At 35.6% G+C, this 25,707-nt stretch overlaps 1 protein-coding gene across 1 annotated transcript in view; it reads right to left on the bottom strand.

Annotated features, from left to right (window-relative positions):
* EYS (eyes shut homolog) overlaps positions 1-25,707 on the bottom strand; it is a 1,533,253-nt gene that overhangs the window by 503,061 nt on the left and 1,004,485 nt on the right. Inside the window, 1 exon segment of the mRNA XM_073224289.1 lies at positions 20,197-20,347. Within this exon segment, the coding sequence (XP_073080390.1) occupies positions 20,197-20,347 (151 nt within the window).

The raw sequence follows: 25,707 nt of genomic DNA, 5'->3' as shown, positions 1-25,707 counted from the left end.
AACTGTCAGTCCATTCTTGGATTCTGTGATTCTGCTGCTGTTTTGTTCCTTCAGTTTTTTCTTTGTTCTTATACTCCACATATGAGTGAAATCAGTTGGTACTTGTCTGTCTCCACCTGGCTTATTTCACTGAGCATAATACACTCCAGCTCCATCCATGTTGTTGCAAATGGTAGGATTTGTTTCTTTCTCATGGCTGAATAATATTCCATTGTGTATATGTACCACTTCATCTTTATCCATTCATCTACTGATGGACACTTAGGTTGCTTCCATATCTTGGCTATTGTAAATAGTGCTGTGATAAACATAGGGGTGCATATACTTTTTGAATCTGAGAACTTATTTTCTTAGGGTAAATTCCTAGGAGTGGGATTCCTGGGTCAAATGGCATTTCTATTTTTAGTTTTTTGAAGACCCTCCATACTGCTTTCCACAATGATTGAACTAGCTTACATTCCCACCGGCAGTGTAGGAGGGTTCCCCTTTCTCTGCATCCTCTCCAGCATTTCTTGTTCTTAGTCTTTTCTATGGTGGCCATATTAACTGGTGTGAGGTGATATCACATTGTGGTTTTAATTTGCATTTCTCTGATAATTAGCGATGTGGAGCATCTTTTCATGTGCCTGTTGGCCATTTGAATTTCTTCTTTGGAGAAGTGTCTGTTCAGATCGTCTGCCCATTTTTTAATTGGGTTATTTGCTTTTTGGTTGATAAGGCATGTGAGTTCTTTATATATTTTGGATGTTAACCCCTTGTTGGAAATGACATTTACTTGGCTTTCAGAGGCCTGCCTCCCTGCTCCATCCTCACATGGCAGAGATAGAGAGAGAGAGAGAGAGGGAGAGAGAGAGAGCGCTCTTCTAGTAAGGGCAGCAGCGCAGCCTTGTGTGGTTAGGTTCCCAGCCTTAGGACCTCATTTTAACCTTCATCACCTACTCGGAGGCCCTATCTCCAAATATAATCACATTGGGGGTTAGGTTTCAATACATGAATTTGGGGAGACCCATTCAGTCCATGAGAGTCCTCATTCTTCCTCATATTACTATGTAAAACAGGCCTCATTTCTTCTCCATACAACAACTCTATCAGTATTTGAATTTTTAAAATAAGTTTCTGTAACTCCACTAACTTTTCTCAAATCATTTTAAACTTCATCAGTAGTTTGGATCATTCTCTAACTTTTAGGACCTTGTATTGATGATGCTGAGAATGACAACGAGGGTACTTACACCAATGATATTAATATTGACAGGAGAAAAAGGAGAGGAACATTGTTACTGAGTTGTATGCCAAACACTCCATCACAGTATATACATTACAGTATACATTTCAGAATACAATCCTTGTAACAGTCTTGTGATGTAGGTAGCATTATCCTAAAACTAAATGAGGAAACAAACCTAGTAAGTAAGAGATCTTCCATTTGTTTTTAACAGTTACCTGGTTTTGTAATTTTGACCATTCCATAACAGTTCTGGCTTCATATATTTTTCCATACTCTGACCTCATGTTGGGGTGTTGGGAAGGGCAAATTACACCCTTAAACTGAATATGGGAATATGGGCCATTAATGGAGATACTCTATACTAGCTGAAAAGTTAGCTAGGGCTTCTTCCCATGTGGTGCTGTGTTGTCTTGACTTATCTCTTGGGTCATATTCTCTTGGTAAGTTGGAGCTATTCCTGACCTGGTGGTAACAATGAAAGGTGGAGAGGTATTTGTTATTTTCTTTAGTTGTGAGTACATTTTTTGTTAGGCTAGAGTTTTTGGAAATTCAACTATGAGATAGTAGTTCCAGCTTTCAGGCAGCTAGCTGTAAAACTTTGGATGAAAAATTATTTTCTCTTGTTCATTTTCTACTTGTTTTACTACAAAACATAGACAGCCAAGTCAGAAGGGCACAACTCTATTTCTATATAGAATGGGCCTACAGAATGCCAAACAGGAAACCAATATTCCTATTGCTGCATGAAATGTACTCAGTCAGGCTAGTGAATACCAAAGAAAAGTAACTATTTCTTAAAGGAGGGTAGATTTTAAGGGACTTCATTTTCAGTGCATATGTTATCCTGCTCGTATGCCGTGGGGCTATCAGACGTACACAAAGCGAAAGAAGAAGGCTTAGTTGATCTAGCCCCTTGCAGCCGAGGGTCCCAGAAATGTTTTATCTTGGAAACCTAAGAGTGACTCAGAAAGGGCAAATCAATCTCAGGCAAAAACAAGCAAGCTGTACGTTTTTGGACACAACAATACATCCAAAAGTGACTCTTTCTGGAGAATGCTGTTCTTTGTACCTACTATGTGCCAGGCCCTAAGACCCTGGGGATGAAAATGCAAATAAAATGCGAAGAGTGTTCTTAAGGACTTTTTAACATCTAGGAGAGGAGGCAGCCACCCTGAGAACTGACAGGGGAAGAGAATGTGTAAACAGCGCTCTAGGAACACAAATAAGGGAAAGGAGGATTCTCCTCACAGATCTGAGGAGGCATTCACAACGTAGCTACATGTGGAAAATTAGATATAATGCAATCCATATTATATATATATATATATATATATATATACTTAAGAGTATTACAAATTTAGTTTATATTCAGATTCAATTTTTATGATTTTAATGACATTTTCTAAATATTCTTCTATAAGAAAAGCAGTGGCCTCTTAAAACATAAATTCTCACAAATCTAATATAAATGAAGCTTCTCTGGTTTGAGGAAAATGTATTCATAGAAGTATTGCTCCAATAATTGTATTTTCTTCTTTTTACTAAAAGGCTTTTTAATGGCTTAAGGCATATCATATTCATATCACCAGACTTCTCATTGTTTTGAGTGACAAAGCTTTTTATTTTTCCCTCCCCTCTTCATTCAATGGCAACTATAATTTTACATGTAAGACGGACTCAGGCATGGAAATGTCATTTACAGACAGCCGATGCTTCTCTGATGGCTCTCCAAGTGTTTTCTCAGAAGCTTCTCTGCTTTCCTGGACATGGAAGGAGTTGAATTTCATAGAGCTGTTGGTTTTAGAGTCATTTCAGGATCATTTTCTATTACCTCTACTTGGGATTGCTTGAATACTCAGCTTAGAGTGATGATGTCAAGTAGCACAGAAGCAGCCTTCAGCAGTTTCTCTGCTGGAATCAGCTTGTTGGCTGCCTTTCATCACCTCACCATTTTTAATAAAAGCTTCAACTTCAACATTTTCAACATCAGTGTCATTGCTGGCTAGCCTCTAGATGGGAACTAGGAAGACGACAAGTGAGGTATGGAAAACTGGTTCGCATTATCAACAAGATCTTACTGAAAGCCACTAAATGTGAATATAAGGAACACAGTCCTACATTGAACCCTGAATTAGTTTCAGTAGGAATTCATGAAATAATGTTTAGAACACAGGAGTCTATTTTCTATAGTCTTCATAGTTATTCGAATGACAAAAGAGGAAGCATTGAAATAATTTTTCCCTTTGATGTGGAGATTTCTCTAAGAATTAGAGGTTGCTAATTAGTTATCTGAGGATAACTGGTACTTAGACCACTTAAAAGCAATCTATTTATCAAATCAAAATTTCATAACAAGGGAAAGTGTTATCTTGCAATGCTATATTAAAATAAAGAACTAAATTCCTGCTTTTTAGTATCTTATGTTAAAGTAATTATAGAAACTATGGTGGCTGTGCTTTAATAGAACAGACGAAGAATGAATTAGAAATTGTTTCTGAGGTTTTTTTTTCTGGCAGAGGAGAAGGAATGGGAGAGCATGATTCTCCTAATAAATCTATATCATATTATGAAATAACATGTTTTACTTTCCTTTTTTTTTTAACTTTAACAGCAGTCATAAATAGGGTTGCCATTTGACAGGATTCTTAGGCTTCATTAGTTGTCTCACTGGTCTCAATAGACAGTCAAAATGTGAATCATTCTTTTAAGGTGCCTATCCTGCCACTGTCCTTCTGGACTTTCTTTTCTTCATTTTTAACTGTCTCACTCTGCCATATTTTCATTTATCTGCGACTCTGCATGTGATTAACTTGTTTTCAATGTCAATTTCATCAACGTTGAGAAATCTCCCATCTTTTGCAAGACACACATTGTTTTCTTTTGTAAACAGTTTGCCTTGAATTCCCCTTGTGTTTTTCCTTCTGACAGTTGACAAGGAGACTGGGCTTTTCCTTGGAAGTGAGTGTGGTGGTCCTTTAGAAAGCTCTCCTAATTAAGTACAAGAATACAGCAAGCACAGAATGACTTTTGGTATGTGGCCTCATTTGTCCCTTTTCCCTTCACTTTACAGAAGAGGCTGTCACGTGATGGCACCACAAAGCTGTTCCCTATTCCTGCCATTAGAATGTCATCTGTTAGCCTTAAAATTAATCTTTCAATCAAAACATGAATTAAGGGGCTTAAGGACATATTAGATCGTCCCCAGTTAAACGAGATGGTGGTACAACTTATGCATTTTGGCTAATATAAGAGAATTTAACGTAGGCTTGCTTTCTTGATAACATACCCCCTGCTGGTGAGGTTGTGGGGAGGGAGAATTGATAGACATTCCTGACCTCTAATTACCAGAGTCTACAGATATTTACAAAGAGCTTGACAATGAATAAAGAGCCAAACTGACTCAAAGCAGTTTATGCCAAGAGAAAATTCTGGCCAAGGCAGTGAGTATATAGAGAAAAGGAGAAGGTTGATTATTGTAGGATCTTTCTCCACTTTGCATCGATAGATTTCTTGAGAAGGACAAAGGAGAAAAGAGAAATTTTAAATGTCTTTGCAAGTTTAAAAACTGATATATTTTGTATGAGACTCCATGATATATGATTTCAAGTATCAGAAAGATAACTGGTCAAAGCATTTTCAGCATGAAGCCATCCCGTGGTCAATAGCTACATTTTCCTTCATGTTTAACAGGGCCTAATGCAGATTTAATTCTATGCTGTTGAAATGAATACAGTCCAAAAATAAAATTTAATTTCAATATCTTTCTATTCAATAAACATGTGTCAGTGCCTGTGGAGCCAGATATAAGCAGTGGCGATTAAAAAGCAAACAACAAAGGTCCATCATTTAAAAAAATATGTATAATGGTGGAAGAAGACGGAAGACAACGTGGTGATTACAGTAAAAACAAGAAGAGAAGTGCTAGAACAGACATAAAGCCAGGTTGCTATGGAATCCTGTTAAGGGGAACTTAACTCAGACTTCACGGACGGGAAAGCTGCCTTGAGGAATTAAGAGGACAGGACACCAGGAGCTTGCTGGTGCAGAGGGTAAGCGGTGGCCTTCCAAGCAGAGGTAGGGCACAGAGCGAATGCACAGGGTAAATGGCATCTGGAGCAACTATAACCCGGTGGAGGACTGTGGATGGAACCCTGGGAAATGGAAATCTGGGGATAAAGTTAGGGCTTGCAAACCAGCAGGAAGGGAGGCTAAAGCATTAGAAACAAATCAATAACATGATATGTTAGAAACACTCATCTGACAGCTCTGTGGAGGTAAACTGAGAATGCCAATGATCTCTAGAAGGCTGTGTGGGAGACTGAGCTACTTTGTTTTCTGAAAGGTGGTTCTAGAATTCTGTACTATCCTCTGGTAATCGCCTTCCCTCTTACGCTTCACTTACAATAAAACAACCAGTGAGATCTCACCTCTGAGCTTCCCCCACCATCTCCTGGAAATCCCAGGCTGATATTCCCAGAGGCACTGCAGACTCAGAGGTACAAAAGTGAGTATGTCACATTTCCCTTCCGATAGTTTCTACCTCAGGGTTGATTTTCTCAGCTACCTAATTAGCCCTTAATAGAAATCTGCGTGTGGTCCTCGACCCTACCCACTACTTCAACATAAACCTAATCGTTCCATGTTGTATTGATGGTGACCCAAATGTTCATAAAATCTGTTTCCTCCTCTAATCCTCCTTTCCCTTTTCAAATTGAGACTCTTATTTTCTCATGCTTAACTATTCAGCCCTTTCCTATATAATCTCCCCTCCTCTGCTCTTCTCCCAAATATATTTCCAGAGAGCTGCTAATGTCATTTATTTAGAACTAAGAGTCTGATTCTATTGGGTAAATCCCAGCTCCTTAAAATGACACCCAAGGCTCTCCAAGATGCAGCGCCTGCCCTGTTCCAGCCCCGTCATTTACCCTCTGCTACCTCACATGCCGTGCACTGTGGGAACACCGAGCTCTGACTTCCTCATTCACATACTGGTCACTCTTTTTTGCTTGTCTTTAATCTCACGCACTCATCCGCTTTTCCGCTGGCAAGCCCGCATCCACTCTCTACTTTCCAGGGTGTGGCTGCCATCCTTTCAGATGCAATTCCCCTGTTATGACCCGAGCTGGCTTACACGCCTCTTCCCTTTTGCATCCCCAAATTCTCCGGACACGTTGCTCTCGGAATAGTTTAACAGAATTTTTTTCTCTCTCTCTGTTGTCTCAACTCCAGAAAGCAGGGCCTTTTCTCCTCATTGCTGTATTCTCAGTCTTTGCATACCAGTTGACAAAAGGCAAAAACACAGTCAACATTTGCTGAAAAATGAACAAATTTTACCACATCCTAAGATGAGATAAATCCAGTGTAAAGCAGCCTATCATAAATAATGCTGAGTTCTTTTGTGGAGCCGCCCTGTGTAATACATGGCCACTCCCCACATGCAGCTATTGAACAGTTGAAATGTGGCTAGCCTGAAATTGAGGTTAACTGCAAATGTAAGAAACACTAGATTTCAGAGACTTAGTATGAAAAAAAAAAAGAAAAAACATGTGATCGTATCCTATTAATAATGTTTTCATGTGGATTACATGTTGAAATGACAATGTTTTAGACATACTGGGTTCAATAAAATGGATTATTAGAATTAATTTTGCTTGCTTCTTTCCACTTCTTTAATGGCGCTACCGGGAATTTAAAATTATACCTTTAAAATTACATTGGATAGAGTTATAGGTAGACTATCTGAAATGTCCCTTCAGTGATTTTCTAGTCGGAGCCTGAACATGACTGTCCCATACTGACCAGTTATAATTTTATGCTCACTACATAGCATCTTAGCTGGTGCCACTGAGTCTTAACACTGAGAGGATTTTTTGTTTGTTTGTTTTGGTTTTTTAACATACATGTTGAATGGTTTTTGCTGATGTGATTATTCATAGTGAAGACCATGTTTTAGCATTTCATTTTCCTAGTCTCTGGCAAAGTGCTTGGTATGGAATTCGTGTTCCATGAATATGAGTAGATGAACAAATGCCCTTTGTCAGGTATGAGAAGGGCAGATTCCATATGGAATAAGCTATTTGAAGATTTAAAAATATGTTTCCAAATTTGAAATGCAGTATTTCCAGAATACTAGCATTGCTTGATGATGGTATTAGCTGATGCTCCTAAAAATAAAAAGTATGGTGACATAATTTTAAGAAATGCTACATGCTTAGCCCTCCACTACTAAGAGGTTAACATGAGCATTAACATAACAACTTTGGGCAATAACTTTTCAGAGAAAAGGCAAAACAAACAAAATAGCTTGTGTAAACATGTTTAACTTTCAAACTTTTCACACTAGGTGATTCAGCAAGTCTTTTACAATCATTCGAAACCAATTTTCCAATTTTCTCTTTTCTTAGAAAGGGGCATTTCATGAGTAGGTGGGTAATTATGTTTCCTGAATGGTCCCTTCCTAGGTCTATTTAGCAATAAATTATAGTTTTAACTTAAAACATTGATTCATTTTTGTTGCCAAGCAAAGAAAACACTGACCTCAAGAAAGTAGAGACATAATTTGTGAATATTTTCATTTGTATTTAAGATCCACAAAGATGGAGCTTTATCTGATTATACAACAGTGAATCCGTAGCATATAACGCCTGACACACAGTAGGTACTCTCTAGACAGATAGATAGCTACAGACTGAGTATTTAAATAAACAAATAATTTTGGGTTTCTTTTTTTCACTATTTTTTGGGGTCTATTTTTGTTGACTATTACCTCATTTAAAAAATATATTAATAAATTACGATGATTTCCAGGATATAAACTGACCTGACCATAAAATAATGGAATCCTAAAAACACAGTGTGCCATAATTTTTCATTTAGTAATAATATTAAATGTGTTTTTTAAAAAAATTTTGTGTGAAACAGGCATTGTAATAAAAGCCAGCCATTAAAATAAACCAAGAACAATTTGGGATGGTAAAAGGTGTCTGGCATTGTTATTTGTAGTGAAACAGCATAACTGATGTTCTAAAAGCATGGCTTTAAATTTTGACGTTACCACTCTAGAGCGATGTGACCAAACTAGTTAGTGTGTTAGGGCCATTCAACCACTGCCTGCCTTAATTAGCCCCATCTGTGAAATGCAGGTGGCAAGATTACCTACTTCAAAGAGCTGCTAAAAGTATGAATGAGGTAGAAGTGTGATTGTTTACAAGAGCAGTGAGAAAGTGCTCAGTAACTATTAACTACTCTAATACACACAATGCTTTTATAAAAGATATTTTGTCTAGGTACCTTCTGGGAAAGAAAAATTTTCCCAAATGATTTGACTTCCCTACGTCCTTGAACTGCTAGAGCAGGTATCTCCTTTGTAGCCCAAAAACCACAGCAAGGGAGATCAAGTAATAAAGTGGGTACTAGAGTTACACTGCCGGGGTTCAAATACTGACTCCACCACTCACTGGCTGTGTGACCTGGAGCCAAGTGCTTATTCTCACTGTGCCTCAATTTCCTCAGCTGTAAAATTTGGATGAGTGTCTATCTACTGGCTTGTTATACGGATTAAATGAGCAAATATTTGTAGTTACTTAGAGCAGACCCTGTGAAAAAAGTAACACATGCCCCAGAATGATTGCTTACTTGCTGAGTAAAGAGTAGATGAGTGCACTGTAAGCTGCGTAGATGATATGTCCTTACATCAGTGATAAAGACTCATGGGTAAGTTACCAAAGTCAGGGGGACAGTCAGCAGACAAGGGTGACAGTGAGGAACACCATCACATGTTCTTCATGAAAGTGCAGAAAATAATTTCTGCCTATTATATATAGAAAGGCAGACAGGTTACACTGCTTAAATGCCAGAAAATTGCATGTTCATTAATTTCCTTTTGTAAGGAAGTGACATAAAAATAAAATATACAGTGAACATCTTGGGAAAACAAAATGGTGACTATGTTTATACTGACTATTTAAGAAATTATTTAGCATATGAACTGGGGTCAAATTGTTTCATAGCATGAATATCCATTTGTGAATCACAAGTTCAAAAAAACTTTTATTTCCAGAGTGGAACATATGGGAGAGCACTAGAAATACCTTCAAAAAAATTTCTTATGATTATTTAGTACAAGGCAGAATTAAATTTCAGTATCAGAAACTCAAAATTAAATAATAGGAAAGGGTAACAGCTATTAAATACATGCTCTGTAGTATTTCAATCTTTCTTACTGCAATCCTAAAATGATAGCATTCCTGTTTTGCAGATGAAGACAAATAGGCCAAGAAAGAGTACGTGGCTTACCCAAGGTCCATGGCTACACACTGAGGGAGCTGGGATTCCAACCCCAGAGCTCTAATCCCTAATTCTAGCACACTACTGGTCTAAGCAAACACCATCTTTTGTCATGGAGAAAAGAGGCTGTGCTATGTCTCAAAAACAGTAAGTTGACAAGGCTGAGCACTAAGAGAATCAGTTCCCAATTATTAAAAAAAGGGTTTTGTCTTATCATTTCATGCAACTAGATACTGCTCACTTTGTCTTTGAAAGGGCCAGTATAGTGACTGATAAAGGCAGTTTTAATAACTTTGGGTTATGTGACATTTTACAATTGACTTTATGAAGTATTTCATTTTCATCTCCATGGATTATGCTGTAAATTCTCTGAATTCATGCTCCACTTATTTTCCCAAGTCTCAGCCTCCTTAAATTTTACATTATGATTTTTGTAGGTGAGATCTTTCACCTGAGGGCTTTGGCTAAATCACCTTAAGTCCTTAAATTTCACTAGAAAACTATCTCCCAAATTAATATCCCCAAAACATGTAGACCAAAAATTGATTTTATTCTGCCTGCTGCTGAGTTACATAGATTATGCTGTGAAATTAAATAGGGTTTAAAATTATCATCTGTATTACTTGAATTCCCTAAATAATATAAACGAGATTATTTCTTGCTTTACTTTATCCATTACTCTCTAACCACTTGCAAGTGAATATTGAAGCTCTTTGATATTGGTAAGTCTATTAACATAGGAAAAAAGGTGGGAATATATATATTCATTTGTCTCAACTTTCATGTATTTTTTTTCATACTTTAAGCTATGAACATGAGATGTGTTATTTTGAGGCTTGTTAATTTGTTTGCTAGTTTTAAAATGAAAACTCTTTGAGGTCTTTTACAAATAAATGGAAATTGAGGCAGGAACAGAAGCAACACCAGATGGGAGACTCTTAACAGAGGTCCTCAGGGATATTATATGAAAGTGAGGTGAAATGATCATAGGTGATCAGAATATAATAGAATTTGTGACTGGGATAATATCTTAATATAAAGAATATCTATGCAATTCATACTCTGAGTAAGTAGTATATTATATACACTAATAATGTAGTAATGTATGTATATAAAAATATATGTGTGTGTGTTATGTGTGTATCTGATATCATGTAACATAGAATCATAACATTTTGAATCAGAAAAGACTCTGAAAAATAATGTGGTCTTAAGCTCATCATTTATAGAAGACTACCTTAAGGTTTGAAACAAAGAGAGTTCAAGTAATAGTCAATGTAAGAAAAATTCATTCTTTTTTGGTAGAGATATGATGAAAGATCAAGTGTCCTCATTTCAAGTTTGGTGTTTTCCCTATCAATCCAAGTTTTTTCTTGAAAGATGTACAAGTGCATATAAACTATTTGTACAGGAAAATTTCTCAATCTGCATGTTTTTTTGTATTAGGAGGGTTAGAGAACATTGCCTCATAGTTATCATGCTCTTTGTAGTCAAAGAGTTTGGTTTGAGTACCAAAAAGCTACGGAGTGAATTTAATATATAGGTGCCTGAGACGTGAGCTAGTAAAATGCATACTATTGTGTTGGTTTGTGGTTAGAGTTCCAGTGAGTGACCCCCTAATGTGTAATCAACTTTGGAAACTACAGGGTCTTCTATCTGGTTCCTCTTCTCATTCACAACCTCACCTCTTTTCAAACTCAATACCAATATTGCTCAAACATGAGTGGCATATATTTTTCAAAAAAATCATGTTTCAGGATTCTTCAATATTAACAAATTTAGTAATGCATATATACTTTATGTAAAATATAAAATCGGAGCAGTGATGCCTGCAAGATGGCAGAGTGGGAACTTCTGGAGCCTTGTTTCTCCTACAAACACACTTAACAACAATTTGTGGACAAATTCCCTTTATGGGAAGTCAAAAACTGATTGAAAGGCTCCTATAACCTGGGAAAAGGTAAAGCCAGATTCACCAGAGCCAGTAGGCAGATTCTGGACACCGTCTCACCGGACTGGAGACCCTGCCTCTGGCATGGTGCTATACGATCAGGAAGCTTCACCTGGGGGAGGAAGTGACTGGTTTGCATTTCCAGTACCCCATGTTTTTGAGGGGCTCTCCAGAGGCTTGGCTTCTGTCTTGCCACTCATGGAGCTTTGGTGGGTCCAGCAAAGTCTAACTACCCTAGGAATAAGGGAAATGGCAGCTTGGGAGGGTAGATGCCACTGATCCTCTCTCTGTTCAGCACCGGGTTAGCAGATCAAAATATCTCAGCTCTCAATGTCCCCCTGGAGAAAGGAAGAGTTGATCTATGCATCAAACACATCAACTTCTCTGGGGCTTCCCAAAGAACATGCATCTGTCTCCTAAGTCTGGAATCTCTGATGGGAATGGGACCTCCACAGTCTAGCTTCCCAGGGGGAGAAGAGAAATGATGGGTTGGGCAAGTCGATACCTTTGTTCCCCCACTGACTCAACACAGAAGAAGAAAACAAAAATCACAACTTCCTGCTTTTCCCTGGGGAGGGAAAGAATTGATGGAGGCCCCCAGAGTCTCTGGTCAGGCTGCCTGGTGGGAGTTTTCTCTTGTAGGAGGCCAGACTATGAAGAATGGGAGAGGTGCCTGATTTGTCTCATGTTCAGACACCAACACAGAGTCAATAAAAATGAAGAACTAGGCAAAGATGTTCCAAAGGAACAAGATAAAATTCTAGAAACTGGCTCTATGAATTTACCTGACAGAGGTTTAAGTCTCATGAAGATGCTTACCAAGGTTAAGAGAATAATGAGTGAACAAAGTGATAATATCAACAAAGAGATATTAAATATAAAAAGATACCAAACAAACAATAAAGCTGATGAACATAATAACTGTACTGAAACATTAACTAAATAGATTCAACAGGAGGCTGGATCAATTAAAAGGAAAGGATCAGTGAATTCGCACATAGAAATAATTCAGTGAGAGGAGCAAAAAGAAAAAAAAAATAACAAAAAGAATGAAGAAGCTTAAGGGAATTATAGGAAACCACTAAGCTGACACTATGGAACTTGTGGGAGTTCTGGAAGGAGGAGAGAGAGAGAGAAAGGACCAGAAAGGTTATATAAAGAAATAATGCCTGCAAACTTCCTAATTCTAGGAAAGGAAATCAGTATCTAGATCCAAGAAGCTCAAAGGACATCTAAAAAAGATGAACCCAAAGAAGTCTATACTGAGACACATTATACTCAAATTGTCAAAACTCAAAGAAAAAGAGAATTTTGAAAGCCAGAAGATGCTTTGTCATATACAATGGGACCCTCTTCTGCCTATGAGCAGATTTCACATTAGAGAATTTGCTGACCCGAAGGGAGTGGGTTGATCTATTCAAAATTTAAGGATAAAAAAATAAAAAAAAAAGGTCAAGCAAGAATACCATATTCAGCAAAGCTTTCCTTTAAAAATGAAGGTAAAAGAAAGATTCTCCTAGACAACAAAACTGAGGGAGTTGGTACCATTAGACATGACTTACAAGAAATACTAAATGGAATTCTTCAGGTTGAAATGAAAGGACACTAAACAGCAACACAATACTTTGATGAAGGTAAATATGTAAATATATGCTGTATTACTGTAATGGTGGAGGGGAAATCACTTTTAATTCTAATATAAAATTTAAAAGATGTAGCTATTTTAATAGTCAAAAATCATCGTAAAAGATATACAATATTAATAGATATAAATTGTAACAACAATAACATAAAGTGTGGAGGAGGGGGAAGTTAAAGTGCAGAGTTTTTGTATGGGATTGAACTTTTGTTATCAGCTTATAGTGTTATAGTTATGAGATGTTATATGTAAGCTACGAGGTAATCACACACATGAGGAAGAGCGCATGCATATATATGTGTGTGGGTGTACATATATATATATATGATATACATGAAAATTTAAAGAGTATAAAATAAAATACACATACATCCACATGCCACCTAAGGTAAGATATTACTATCAACTCTGACACTTGCTTTGAGTCCCAAGAACACCTCGATTTTTCTCCATTGTCACCTAGTAATGTCTATACTGATTTCTCAGTTTAGCATTCCTTCCTTTCTTTATAATTTTACCAAACATATACATATCAAATATTATATATTATTTAGGTTCACCCTTTTGGGAAATTTACATAAAAGGGATATTTGTTCATGACTTTCTTTTTCCCTTCTACATCATTTTTGAGACTTATTCTTGTTGATGTTTGTCACTGAGTTCACAGATTTTCACCACAGCGTATGTTTGTGGTATATGGAATTGAATGAATATTTGTGTTGTTCTTTATTTTTTGTTACACATATTTTTTCTATGAACATTCTAGTACATGTCTCTGTGTATTCAAGTTTAAGAATTTTACAAGTGTCATCCCTAAACAGGAAAATTTTATTGTTTAGAATATGCACATCTTTAACTTTATGGGTGATATGAAATGAATTTTCAATGCAGATTAAAAAAGAAAAATGAAGTGTCTCCTTGCAGGTACAATTTTCATGCTTGTTATAATAGAAAGCAAATATCCCAGCTAGATTCTCTTCCTTTGACCAAGGGAAAACTTGTTCTTAACAGAAGGCTGACATTATTCCTTCACTCACTATCAGGGGGCGGTCATTTCGCTTCTAAGTTTATCAAAAATCTCCAAGTCGGAAAAACTACATTAGTGTCCAGACTTTACTCTTACTAGGTCTAAATTTAGCAGCTGAATGGCTCCTCTTTAAGCCTGTTCTTCTGCCTCCTGTATTACGTTTTCCTGCTTGAGCTCTTACTCCTCCGCCTGCCTTCCTGTTGAATGTTGAATTACCTTCTCATTTAAATGTCAGGTTTCAACGGACTCTGTTCCGGCTCTTCTCTCCTCTTCCTCCTTCTCAACCTCCCCTGAGGTTACCTCCCTGAGTCATGAACACAAGTGTTAACTTGGTAACTCCCCCGCCAAGTCTAACAGGTAACTTAAAGTGTCCAAGCTAATTATCTTGTTATTCTCCCCCAACCCCCAAATCAGTTCTCAGTTTCCACATCTTAGAAACGGGTCTCTTATTTTGTTAAGTCAGAAGCCTGAGACTCATGCTTGGTATCTCCTTTGGATTTTTCCAAAGGTGTAAGGTGTGTGGAACTGTAAATGATTTCTTCCTACATTTTCTAATGAGAGTAAATAATTGGGATGGGGTAGATACCGTGGTGAATATAAGCCAGTGTTTTTGATTAAAGGAATCATGATTAAGTGCATGGAGAACTTTTCAAACCCAGAAGCAAAGGCAAATGTAGGGATTAAAGAGAGCTCCTAAGGCCGTTACAAACAGAGCTTAAGAAAGGATAGACTTGAAGGCATAGACGCAGATATAGGCCCTCCCAGACTCCTGCAAGGATAGTAAGAAACACAAGCAGACCTGATAAAGGAATGGGCCAGAGCGAACACAGGGCAGTACAGTTAGTAGCTAAAAGGGAACTGCGGGAGAAGAATCTGTCCTGGGGTTGAGCAGGAGTCAGTTTCTGCTGTACCGCTGAGTGAGGCTCAGTACACAACGGAGTAATAGCTGACTAAGAAAAGCAGGCCCTCATGCAAGAATAAATTAAGTGACTCTTATAGGTGCAAGGAATGGGAATTGTCTTTGGGATGGTCTGCATCTGATATTTTGTTGACTTGTGGCCAGGGGCCATTCATGGCAGAATAGATAATGAAGGGCCTAAATGGTAGTCCTGCAGAATGGCCAGATGAAGGGATGAGTGACTTACCAGATGGCCTCTACAGGAAGCAATGGATTTTGAAATGCTGCAATGAAATCTCGATGTCTCTCTTATTTTGCTTATGCTTATCAGAGATGTGAGTCATACAATGCCTACTTAAGAGACTTCTGCTTATTGTAGACTCTCTTTTTAGGTTGAATGAACAGAAAATGAGGTCAGGGTAAGGATTAACATTTTTTTCCCCCACCATTTCCACAACCCAAGAGCTCAAGAAGGTTGAATGTTGTCGTCTTTCTTGAATTTTTCAATGGTGTTTCAATTTATTTATGATTACATTGTATCCATACAAGCATCTTGAAAGAGCTCAAAAAGGTAGACAAGCATCCTCCAACATTCTATCATAATTTCCTGAGGTGTCATTACCTCTTCAAATTGGTAATGAGTTGTGATGAGTAATATAAACTAACAAAATATTCCACAGAAAGTAAAACAAAAGATAATTGAGGTGTCTTTTCAAATTATTCCTCAGGAACATATCACAACTTCCAAATGAGAATTAGCAGTAACTTTTTTGACTAGTCTTCTTATAAAAGTGAATGGATTTTTAGCAAATTGATTATTGAATATGTAAATCAGTGTTTTGAACATACATAAAGTAGATAAAACTTATTTACTTTATCAAAGTGGTGTTATTTTCTCAGGGGATTCACTTAAATTTTTTAAAAGTACTGAACTCTATTATGATGAAATTAAAAAGTGACAAATTAAAATGGATCTTTAGATTCTTGGAAACAGTCAGTGCTATGGACTGAATATTTGTGTCCCCCTAAAATTCATATGCTGAAATCCTAACCCACACTGTGTTGGTATTAGGAGGTGATTCGATCATGAGGAAGGAGCCCTATTAAATGGGATTAGTGCCCTTACGAAAGAGACCTCAGAGAACTCTCTTGCCCCTTCCACCAGTGTGAGGACAAAGCTAGAAGACAGCTGTCTAAAACCAGGAAGGAACACTCCAATCAGCTGGCACCATGGTCTTAGATTTCCCAGCCTTCATAACTATGAAAAATGAATGATTGTTGTTTAACTACCCGGTCTACAGTATTTTTGTTATAGCAGCACAAATGGACTAAGTCACTGAATTCTTTGAAATATCCAATACTATATAAGAGTACATGTTATCCTATATTCTGTTTTTAATACTAGGGATTGCATTGAATTTGATAAAAAACTAGCATCTTTCCAGAACACATTTTATGTTACTGACTTTTTCAGTAAGAAAAAAACAATCTACTAAGGGATTAATGATAACATATTTATTTTCATAATTTACTTTATTTCCTTTTACATTTAGCAAAGAGAATAGTTGGTACCGTTATAACTTGGTCTGCATTTATTAGGGATTAAGGTTTGGTGCCTTTAAGTAACGTGGACCCAAAAGCAACTCTGAAAAGTGTGAGGAATTAAAGCACTGCCATGGAAAATGTTTGCCTACCACCAAAGACGCGGCATTTACTCTCGGACTTTGGAAGTTATCATCATTTACTGTCATCAGGGGACACAGAGTTTTTCTCACTTCAGGCACAAAATTGAAAGTGTCTGACTGTTTCATTCTCTCTTCACATACTGAGCTCTGTGTTTTTGTTAAAGGAAACATTAAACCACCTGTCAGCACATATACATTGCATTAGGGGCCCTTATCATGTGGCGGGGGGACTCCAGCCAGTACAGAAAGACATTCTTGGAAACTTAGAGGCAAGTAAGTGTACCTTAGCATTTACAGGCTTGAGAAATCAGCTCTAGTTCTCTTTCTTAGTGTTTTATATGGCAAACCTGTTGTTTTTAATTTTCTGAGTACTGATAACCCACTGTGCTTGAACAGCCGCTCTTAATCAGAACACAATAATTAGATAGTTAGAGCCTGCATGATACTTAGATGTTTAGAGGGGCTGCGCTGTATAGAAACAAGTTCCCAAAGTTGTTGTTTTCTATTTTTTCGATTCATCATGTGATTCCTCTTTAAGTATTATATAGATACAATTTTATTGTCCTTATGTATCAATTATTAGTGCATAGCAATATAAGTGCACATCACATACACATACACACATACACTTGCACATTCACACTTAGTATGACAGTAAACAGGATAAGGAAAGAATAAAAAGTCAAGTGGCTAAAATAAAATCTTTTAAATACAGAATATTTAACAGGGAGAGGAAACCTGCTTAGTTGGCTGTCCTTTCAATTTCAAGGTAACTTCACTGGTTCATGCACTAAATTTCTCTATATCTGGTTGAAACAAACGTCTACTTGCTCTGCATCACAGGATGGGCATCAGGGTTTTAGTGACATAATCCCTTAGTAAATGCCAATCCTTTCAAAAAATACCTGGGGAGAAAAGGTCTTTATAATACAGTCAGTTACCAGTATATATCTCTGCATCTCTACTGTGGCACTCTGTCCTCTCCTAGACAACCACCTCTCTCTTGTTATTAAAAAAAAGCTTCAAGAAAAAGTTATCTAAAATCACTGGTTCCTTCCTCAATTTATTCATCTTCAAATGTTACAATTTATTTTCTATTATTGTTCTACTGTAATTGCTGGTTGACCTTTTGTAGTTTGGGGTTGAATATATGCTGCTTTTGGAAACTTTACCTTAGTTTTTGTGGCAATCGTTTGGTCTTGTTCCACTGCCAATCTCTCTATTCTTTAACCACTTTTGTGGGCATATCTTCTTTCTTGAGATTTTTTATTGAAGTATAGTTGATATACAATCTTATGTTGGTTTCAAGTATACAAAACAGTGGTTCAACAGTTACCCACATTATTAAATCCTTACCCCAGCTTGTGCAGTCACTATATGTCAACATATGAAAATGTTACAGAATCACTGGCTATATTCTCCCTGTCGTACTACGATCCCTGAGACCAGCTTACATTATGATTGAGAATTTTGGTCGCGCACCCCCTCTTCAGCCCACTCTGTGACTGCTGACCCCCAACCCTTAGCTATCTCTTCTCTCATTCACCAAACAAATCCAATCAATGTGGCCTCCACTATCACCTGTATAAAGACTCCCACAGCCATATGGTCAGGATCTCTGTGAACTCAAGGTTTATATTTCAAACAAACTATTCTATATCATGTCTCACTGATCGTATGATATGAAGCAGGAATGTACTGATACAATGGACTGATGGATTAGTGATCATGGCAAATCAGTTGTTAAATATTTGGAAGTTATCCCTGCCCAGAAGTAATTCAAATGCAAAAATGAACCTGCCTTCTTTCCCTATAAATAATCTTGTGGTGTCCATCCTTAGTTAGACGCCATAAGTTATCTACTTACATAAGCCAGCCTGGTCATTCAAATCCCCCACTTTTCTATCATTTTATCTACAATTATTTACAAGCTCAATAGCTTTCACAGGCATCCTCTCACCCTGACGGCCACAGTCTCTTTTCCTCTTCAATGATTCCTATTACTTACCTTTACCAATTCTTGACCTGTAGTCTGAACCCCTCCAATCCTAAACTTTTTGCTAACAGAGTGAAAACTATACAATGTCACTTATTGTACAGAACTTCTTAAATGGCTCCTCCAGGCACCATCATGTAAATATATTCTAGCTTGTGTTTTATACAGTATCCATTACATTTAGGTTCCTGCTCACTTTCCCCACTGCTCAATTCACATCACACTCTGTCTCCACAATGATAAATTATTTCTACACCCACTCCCACTCTCCTAAGTCTGTGTATGTGATGGTTCATCTGCCTGGGATGACAGTCTACATATTATTTACCTGGCAGACACTTGATCACCCCTCAGATCTATGCTTAACTACAAACTACCTTCCTCTCCCAGAGACCAGGGGCTTCCTTTTCTATTTTTCCATATTGGCTCTGTATATGGTTCATATTTCTCCTAAATACCTTATTGTTTTAGAGATATTTGTATATCTCCTCAATAGAATACTACCTTCTTGAATCTTGAGAACCTGAATTTAATTAATGTGTTAATGGCCACAAACATTGGATTACATATGAAAACCTGCTTTTTACTTGGGAATATATATGCATGTGAAACAGATTGATGAAATAGATACTATGAGGAGATCAATCCAAATGTAAATAACTAAAGATTAATTGATATACATTTTTTTGGAAGCCTTTCACCTGTTCTTTATTGATCATTTATTGAAAAAATATTTATTGGGCATCTGTTATGTGACAGAATATAGTAGGGTCCTTTTCTTTGGGAATAAAAAGGTAAACAAAACCAACATTTTCTACTCTTATAGAGATCATAGGCTGCTTTATCTCAGGAAAAAAATCAATGAAATATATTATAGGAAAAGGCACAAAAGTCTGTTTACTGATCAATAAATACACTGCTAATGGAGTAAGGATGAATCTAAGATACTTTCTGCATACTTACAGATAAAGAATTTCCTTATTTCACTAAAGGCATATGAGTCACATCAGATATGCAAATGGCTTTTCTTCTTTATGTATATTTGCTTTGAAATTTTTAGCTTACATATAATGGAGTCATAATATTTATTTTATTGTGAGTAGGTTTATGCCCAACTTATATTACACGTGGGACTTTTGGTAAAGCCAATACACTCATATATCAAGTGGAATCATTAGCACAGGGATGAACAAAAACCCAAATGCATATTATTATGAAATATAAATGCACATGTGTAGCCATTAGATGAGAAAACAGTCTGATATTGGAGCAATTTTTTAAATAATTCTGTAAAATTCCAAGACCAGAAAACTTGTAGATACATTGGTAGGATAGATTAAGACATAGATGTTGGTATAATTGCTCAAAATTTCTTTGTGAAACCATGTAAATGGCCCCACTAATCAGGATATCTTTCTGAAGTTTTCCTATTTTTCTTTTCATAAAATGGCACAATAAATATATTTTAAAACATTAATAGAAATACCTGATTTGCTCCATGAAGATCTGGAAATCCACCAATAAAGACCGATCCTGATTCTGGCAGGGTTTTTCCAGGTCCGTGACTGATAGATTCGCTTGCTGCTAGAGTCTTCCCTAGAATACTCAGGTCAGCTTTGCATGGATCCAATTCTTGCCTGTAACCATTTAGGAAAAAAATTATGGTTTCAGAATGTGTTGTATAAACATTTTTCTGACCAATTAATTAAGCTACTAACAAAAAGGAATGATTTAAGTAAATAGATTATCTCACCATAAAATCAACAAAGCCAGAAGGACATCAGTCTAAATTCGAAATCCTTAATGTTTTAAGTACATAAATATAAATTTTGATGAAACAACAAATTGCAGCAATCACCTAATGAAATGAATACGTACAAACATATTTCTCAACAGTGACTAAAACAATGTTAGAATATCAAATTCTACTTCAGCTTTTTATATTGTTAAATTTTGTGTGAGTGAAAAATATTGAAAAGGATCAGGCTTATAAATGCTTGTTCAATATACAATATATCTTTAGGTTGAAAACAGTAATATTCCAGAAAGTAATTCATTGTAGAAATATAAATCATAGCAAGAAGTAAAGTATGTAAAAATTAAAAAAAGAATTAATCAAATATTACTAAATTAGGAGACTCCCAGTAATAATATGCATGTACCTATTTTTTAGAAAGATAAAAAATGTATCAACAAGCTTTAACATGTAGACAAGCATGTCTTATTTACTCTAGTCATCTGTTAAACTAATCATCTAATCCAGGAATTGAAAACTATGGCCCCTGGGTAAAATCCTGTCTGCTGCCTCTTTGTAAATAAAGTTTAATTGGAATAGAGACATGCATTTCTTTACATAGAACCTATGGTTGCTTTCACAGCATATTTGAGTAGATACAATAAAAACTCTAAGGTCTAAAGAGCCAAAATATTTACTCTCTAACTGCTTACAGAAAATGTTGGTAGATCCATTATCTAATCAATTTATCTATCTACCAAAAAAATAACCCATATTATCCTTTCCAAGATGATAGTTCATATAAGACATCGATGCCTACTACATCACCTGTGGATGTCCTCCAATATCATGAATCTGTGACATTCCTCCCTTCATACATTTACATAAATTTATAATTGAATTACAACTTGCATGTTGAAGAGGGTGAAGGATAAAGTTCTATGAAATAACATTGTGAGTATACTCAAGTCACCACTAGCTAGGTCAAAAGGTAGAAACTTATTAGCACGAATCCCTACTCTAACACACACAAACATTTTCATACCCCCTCCATTTTCATTCAACATTACACTTCCTATATTAATCTTTGTTACTAAATTTAATAGTAGTTTGTTCATTTTCAAGATTCATCATTACACTGATATTTTACAAACTATTCTAATGTTGGTATATATTTTTGTGCTATTATGAATATTGCTGCTATAAACATGCCTTGTACATATTGTTTGGTGCACATATGTATGCATTTCTGTTGGGGATTTAATAAAAATGATTTAGAGTTCTCTGTGTTTGGAATACATGCTCTGTTGATTAAATGTAGTACACACATTTTATTTTTCTTTTCAGTGTCTTACATTTTACTTACTTAGTAGTGTCTTTCAGGGATCATAAGTTATTAACCTTAATGTACAGCAATTGATCAGTCTCTTAATGATTCATATTTTGTCATTGTTGTCACTCCTTTTCTATCCCATACTTGAACATGTTTTTTACCACTGACATTTAGCTCTGCAATCCACCTGGGATAGTTTTTTGAATATAGTTCCAGGTACATAGTGATTATTTTTTCTTATGGAAATCCACTTGATGCAGGGACATGAGTAGAAAAGAATTGTTTGCACTGTTTTGCAGTATCACTTCTGTCATAAATCATGTCTAATATACGTCCATTTCTAGACTCTATTCTGTCCCATTGGTCAAATTTTCTATCTTTGTACAAAATAGATCACTGTCTTAGAACCTACGCTAAAAATACAGTGTTTAATACCTAGTAAAGTAAGTCCTCTACTTGTTTTTTTCCCCCTCAACATTGTTTTGGCTTAAGGTGTGTGTGTGTGTGTGTGTACTCCTGGGGTCTCTATTTTAGTGTCCATACTTCTACCCCTGAACCAATACCACACTAAGATACAGATACTTAGTAATAAGTCCAGATATTTGTAAAGTAAATCCTCTTAGTTTGTTCAGATTTTTTATTGAGATAATCAATTTTTTTTCTCTTAATTGTGATGAATTATGTGGACTTGTTTTCGAAGTTTGAATGCCTTCCTGGAAGAGGTCTAAGTTGGCCGTAATGTACGCCTTATTCGTACAACACAGGACTCATTGCTTCATAGTTTAAGGCGCACACACACACACACACACACACACACACACACACATGATTGACCTTCAAAAAATTTTCTGTCTTGTACTGCTTGTGTAAAATTTTGGTGTTAAGACTTGGAGTTTTCTTTAAAGAAGGTATTAAATATGAAGTCAATGTATTTAATCAATGTAACTATGTACTATCATGTCTGTTTTGTTAAATTGTGTTTTTTCTCTAGGAATATTTTCACTTAATCTAAATTTTAAAAATTCTTGGTATAAAATATTTCATAATTTCCTCATATATATTTTATCAGAGTTGGAACTCTCATATGATATCTCATTCTTATGATATCAGCTATTGGTGTCTTTATCATTTTATTTGTTTTGTTGATCAATTTTGGTAGGGATTAGGAAATGTCAAAAAACACACTTTTGGCACTGATAATTGTCATTCTCTTTGTTTTCTGCTCCCATTAACTTCTGTTCTCATCTTTATGATTTTCTTCCTCTGGACAAAATTTACTGTTTTGTTTTTATGATTTTTAATCTAATATATGCTCTAAAGATTATAAATTTCCCTCTAACAATGAATTTAACTGTGTTCAACAAGTTCTATTTCTCATGATCACCTTTCAAATATTTTCTAACTTTTTTCCTTTGATTAAAAATTATTCAGAATTATGTTGCAAATTTACATACATACAGGGATTTTCTAGTTATTTTTTATATTATAACATTATAAAAACTCAAATCAAGCTTATTCAAAGAATATTCTCTATTTGCTTTTAATTATTTGAAATGTACAGTTGATTCTTGAATAACACGGATTTAACTGCAAAGCTCCACTTATCCATGGATTTTTTTCCATAAATACACTGGAAATTTTTTTGGAGATTTGTGACAACTTGAGAAAACATTTTCTTTTTTCCAGCCTACTTTCTTGTAAGAATAGAGTATATAATACAGTAGTTAAGTTTTTGGGTAATCAAACGTTACCCATTGATTTTTGACTGCATGGGGGTCAGTGTCCCTAACCCGAGTGTTGTTCAGGAGTCAACTGTACTGACTTAGGTTGCATTGCCCGGCATGTGATCAATTTTAGTAATATTTTCATGACTCTACAAAGTTTATAGTTTAGTGCAGTGTTCTGTGGGTATTGTTAGATTTTAAGTATGCACAAACAAATATACACATATTTAGCCACTTTTCTTGTGAATATAAAATAGAAACAATAAAATAACTAAATCATAGGTATGATGCATGTGTTTTTCTTCCTTAAAAAATGTTTATAGAGACTTTTTGAATCCTTTCCTCTAAATCACAATATAGACTTAATAGTGCTAAGACCAGGTGTAGCCAAGCAGTCAATAGTGACGTTTTGATAATGTTCTGAAAACTTTTTTAAAAGATCAGTGATGTTTCCTATATTAAGAACATGGGAGAAAAATGCATTGAACATTTTTAGCCTTTTGATATTCCTGGGTTCTGGATTTAGAAGCGAACTAGGAGCTTTCTGGGTTAATTACTTCTTACAATTAAACTGTTAAAAATATCTTAGCAGGAATGTAGCTTCTAGGAAGTTATTCATTAAATGATAAAAATAAAGAGCCCATCTACTTTTATTCCAATCAATCTCTAAATTTTAATGTTTGGAAAAATAACTTGTACTGTTTTGTGACACTTAAACAGCAATCATAATTATTCACTAATTCTGTGTGAATGAACTCCTTTCCCATATTTCATGAAGCAAATGAAACCCATTAAGATATCAAATATATTTATTTGGCCTTTAGCATAATAACTGAGAGAGTAACTTAAAAATCATCTCTATGAACTTTATTGTTTTTTCCTGACTACAGAAGCAATATAAGCTCATTATTTAAAAAGAAAAAGATACTCAACATCTAATTGTTAAAAGACGAGACAACAGGCCCCAAATGGAGACACTATGCTAAGCCCCCAGGTCAGCAAACCAACTTATTTACAGCTTTGGCACCTGCAGAAATGGAATCTTAAACCAGTTAACCCGAAACTGCCTGATCAGCATTAGGTTAGGTAATCTGCCCGATCACCCCTTGTCATCTCCTATAAACAAAGTTTTCTTGCAAAAACCCATCTGCTTCTTGGCAGTGTGACTTCCTTGTTTCTTCTGCTTTCTGCCTACAAAATCCCTTGCTCTGTGGAGCTCCTTCTATCTGCCAGACTGAATGCTGTGTGATTCATCAATCACTTAAGGAGGCCAGGAAGATCTTTAAAATTTACTCAGATGAATTTTGTTTTTAAACATAGTCAACTAAGAGCACTCTGAGTTTTGTCACTTGGTTTTTACAATGACAGCATTGAAAAATAGGTGAATAGCTATATATCTGCATTAACATTTTTTGATCTGTATAATTTTTTCTGACATGACTATATAACCTATTGGATAGTTTCTAAGATTTTGAAATAATAAATGATTATGTGATAATTTGTGAAAAACCAACTCACCTTTACTTAATTATTTCTTTAGGAAGTATTCTTATACGTAAACTGTTGAATCAAATTATAGGCAATTTTAAGGATTTATCATTAAATTGCCATTATACTCTAGAAACCGTTCCAATCAGCACTGTTAGACTGCCAAAGAGTTTATATTATATTTTTATTCATATGGCAGGGTCTATCAGTATTTCAAATATATTCTCTGTATGAATATCCTTCCCATCCAAGAAGTATTTGCTTATATTTATGTTTATTGACAGATTTGAAATATTGCATCCAATGGTATTTTATGTACACAGCAGGTATTTCTTCACTTGGTATTTTATAGTTTTTCAGTATGATATCTGAAACAATTTACTTCTTTCATCATGTAGTGGCACAGTTTATTTTAATATTTGGTATGTCAACTATCTCTAACTCTTCTTCAAAGATTTTCTTGACATTTGACATGTTTATCATTTAGAAACTTTTCTTTTCATTCCAAAAACTTTTCATTCATTCCAAAAAAAATATCAAGGATAAAATGTATTCTATATTCTAAATTTAAGGAAATATATATATATATATGTATATATATATACACACACACAGGTACATATATGTGTCATACTGCAAATATATATATCTAAAATACATGAACATATATATTTACAGTATTTATATTAAAAATCAGAATATTTTATCCAATGGGAA

This window comes from Manis javanica, chromosome 16 (genome assembly GCF_040802235.1).
Source record: "Manis javanica isolate MJ-LG chromosome 16, MJ_LKY, whole genome shotgun sequence".
Classification (NCBI taxonomy): Eukaryota; Metazoa; Chordata; class Mammalia; order Pholidota; family Manidae; genus Manis; species Manis javanica.
This window is presented reverse-complemented; position numbering and strand designations above follow the sequence as displayed.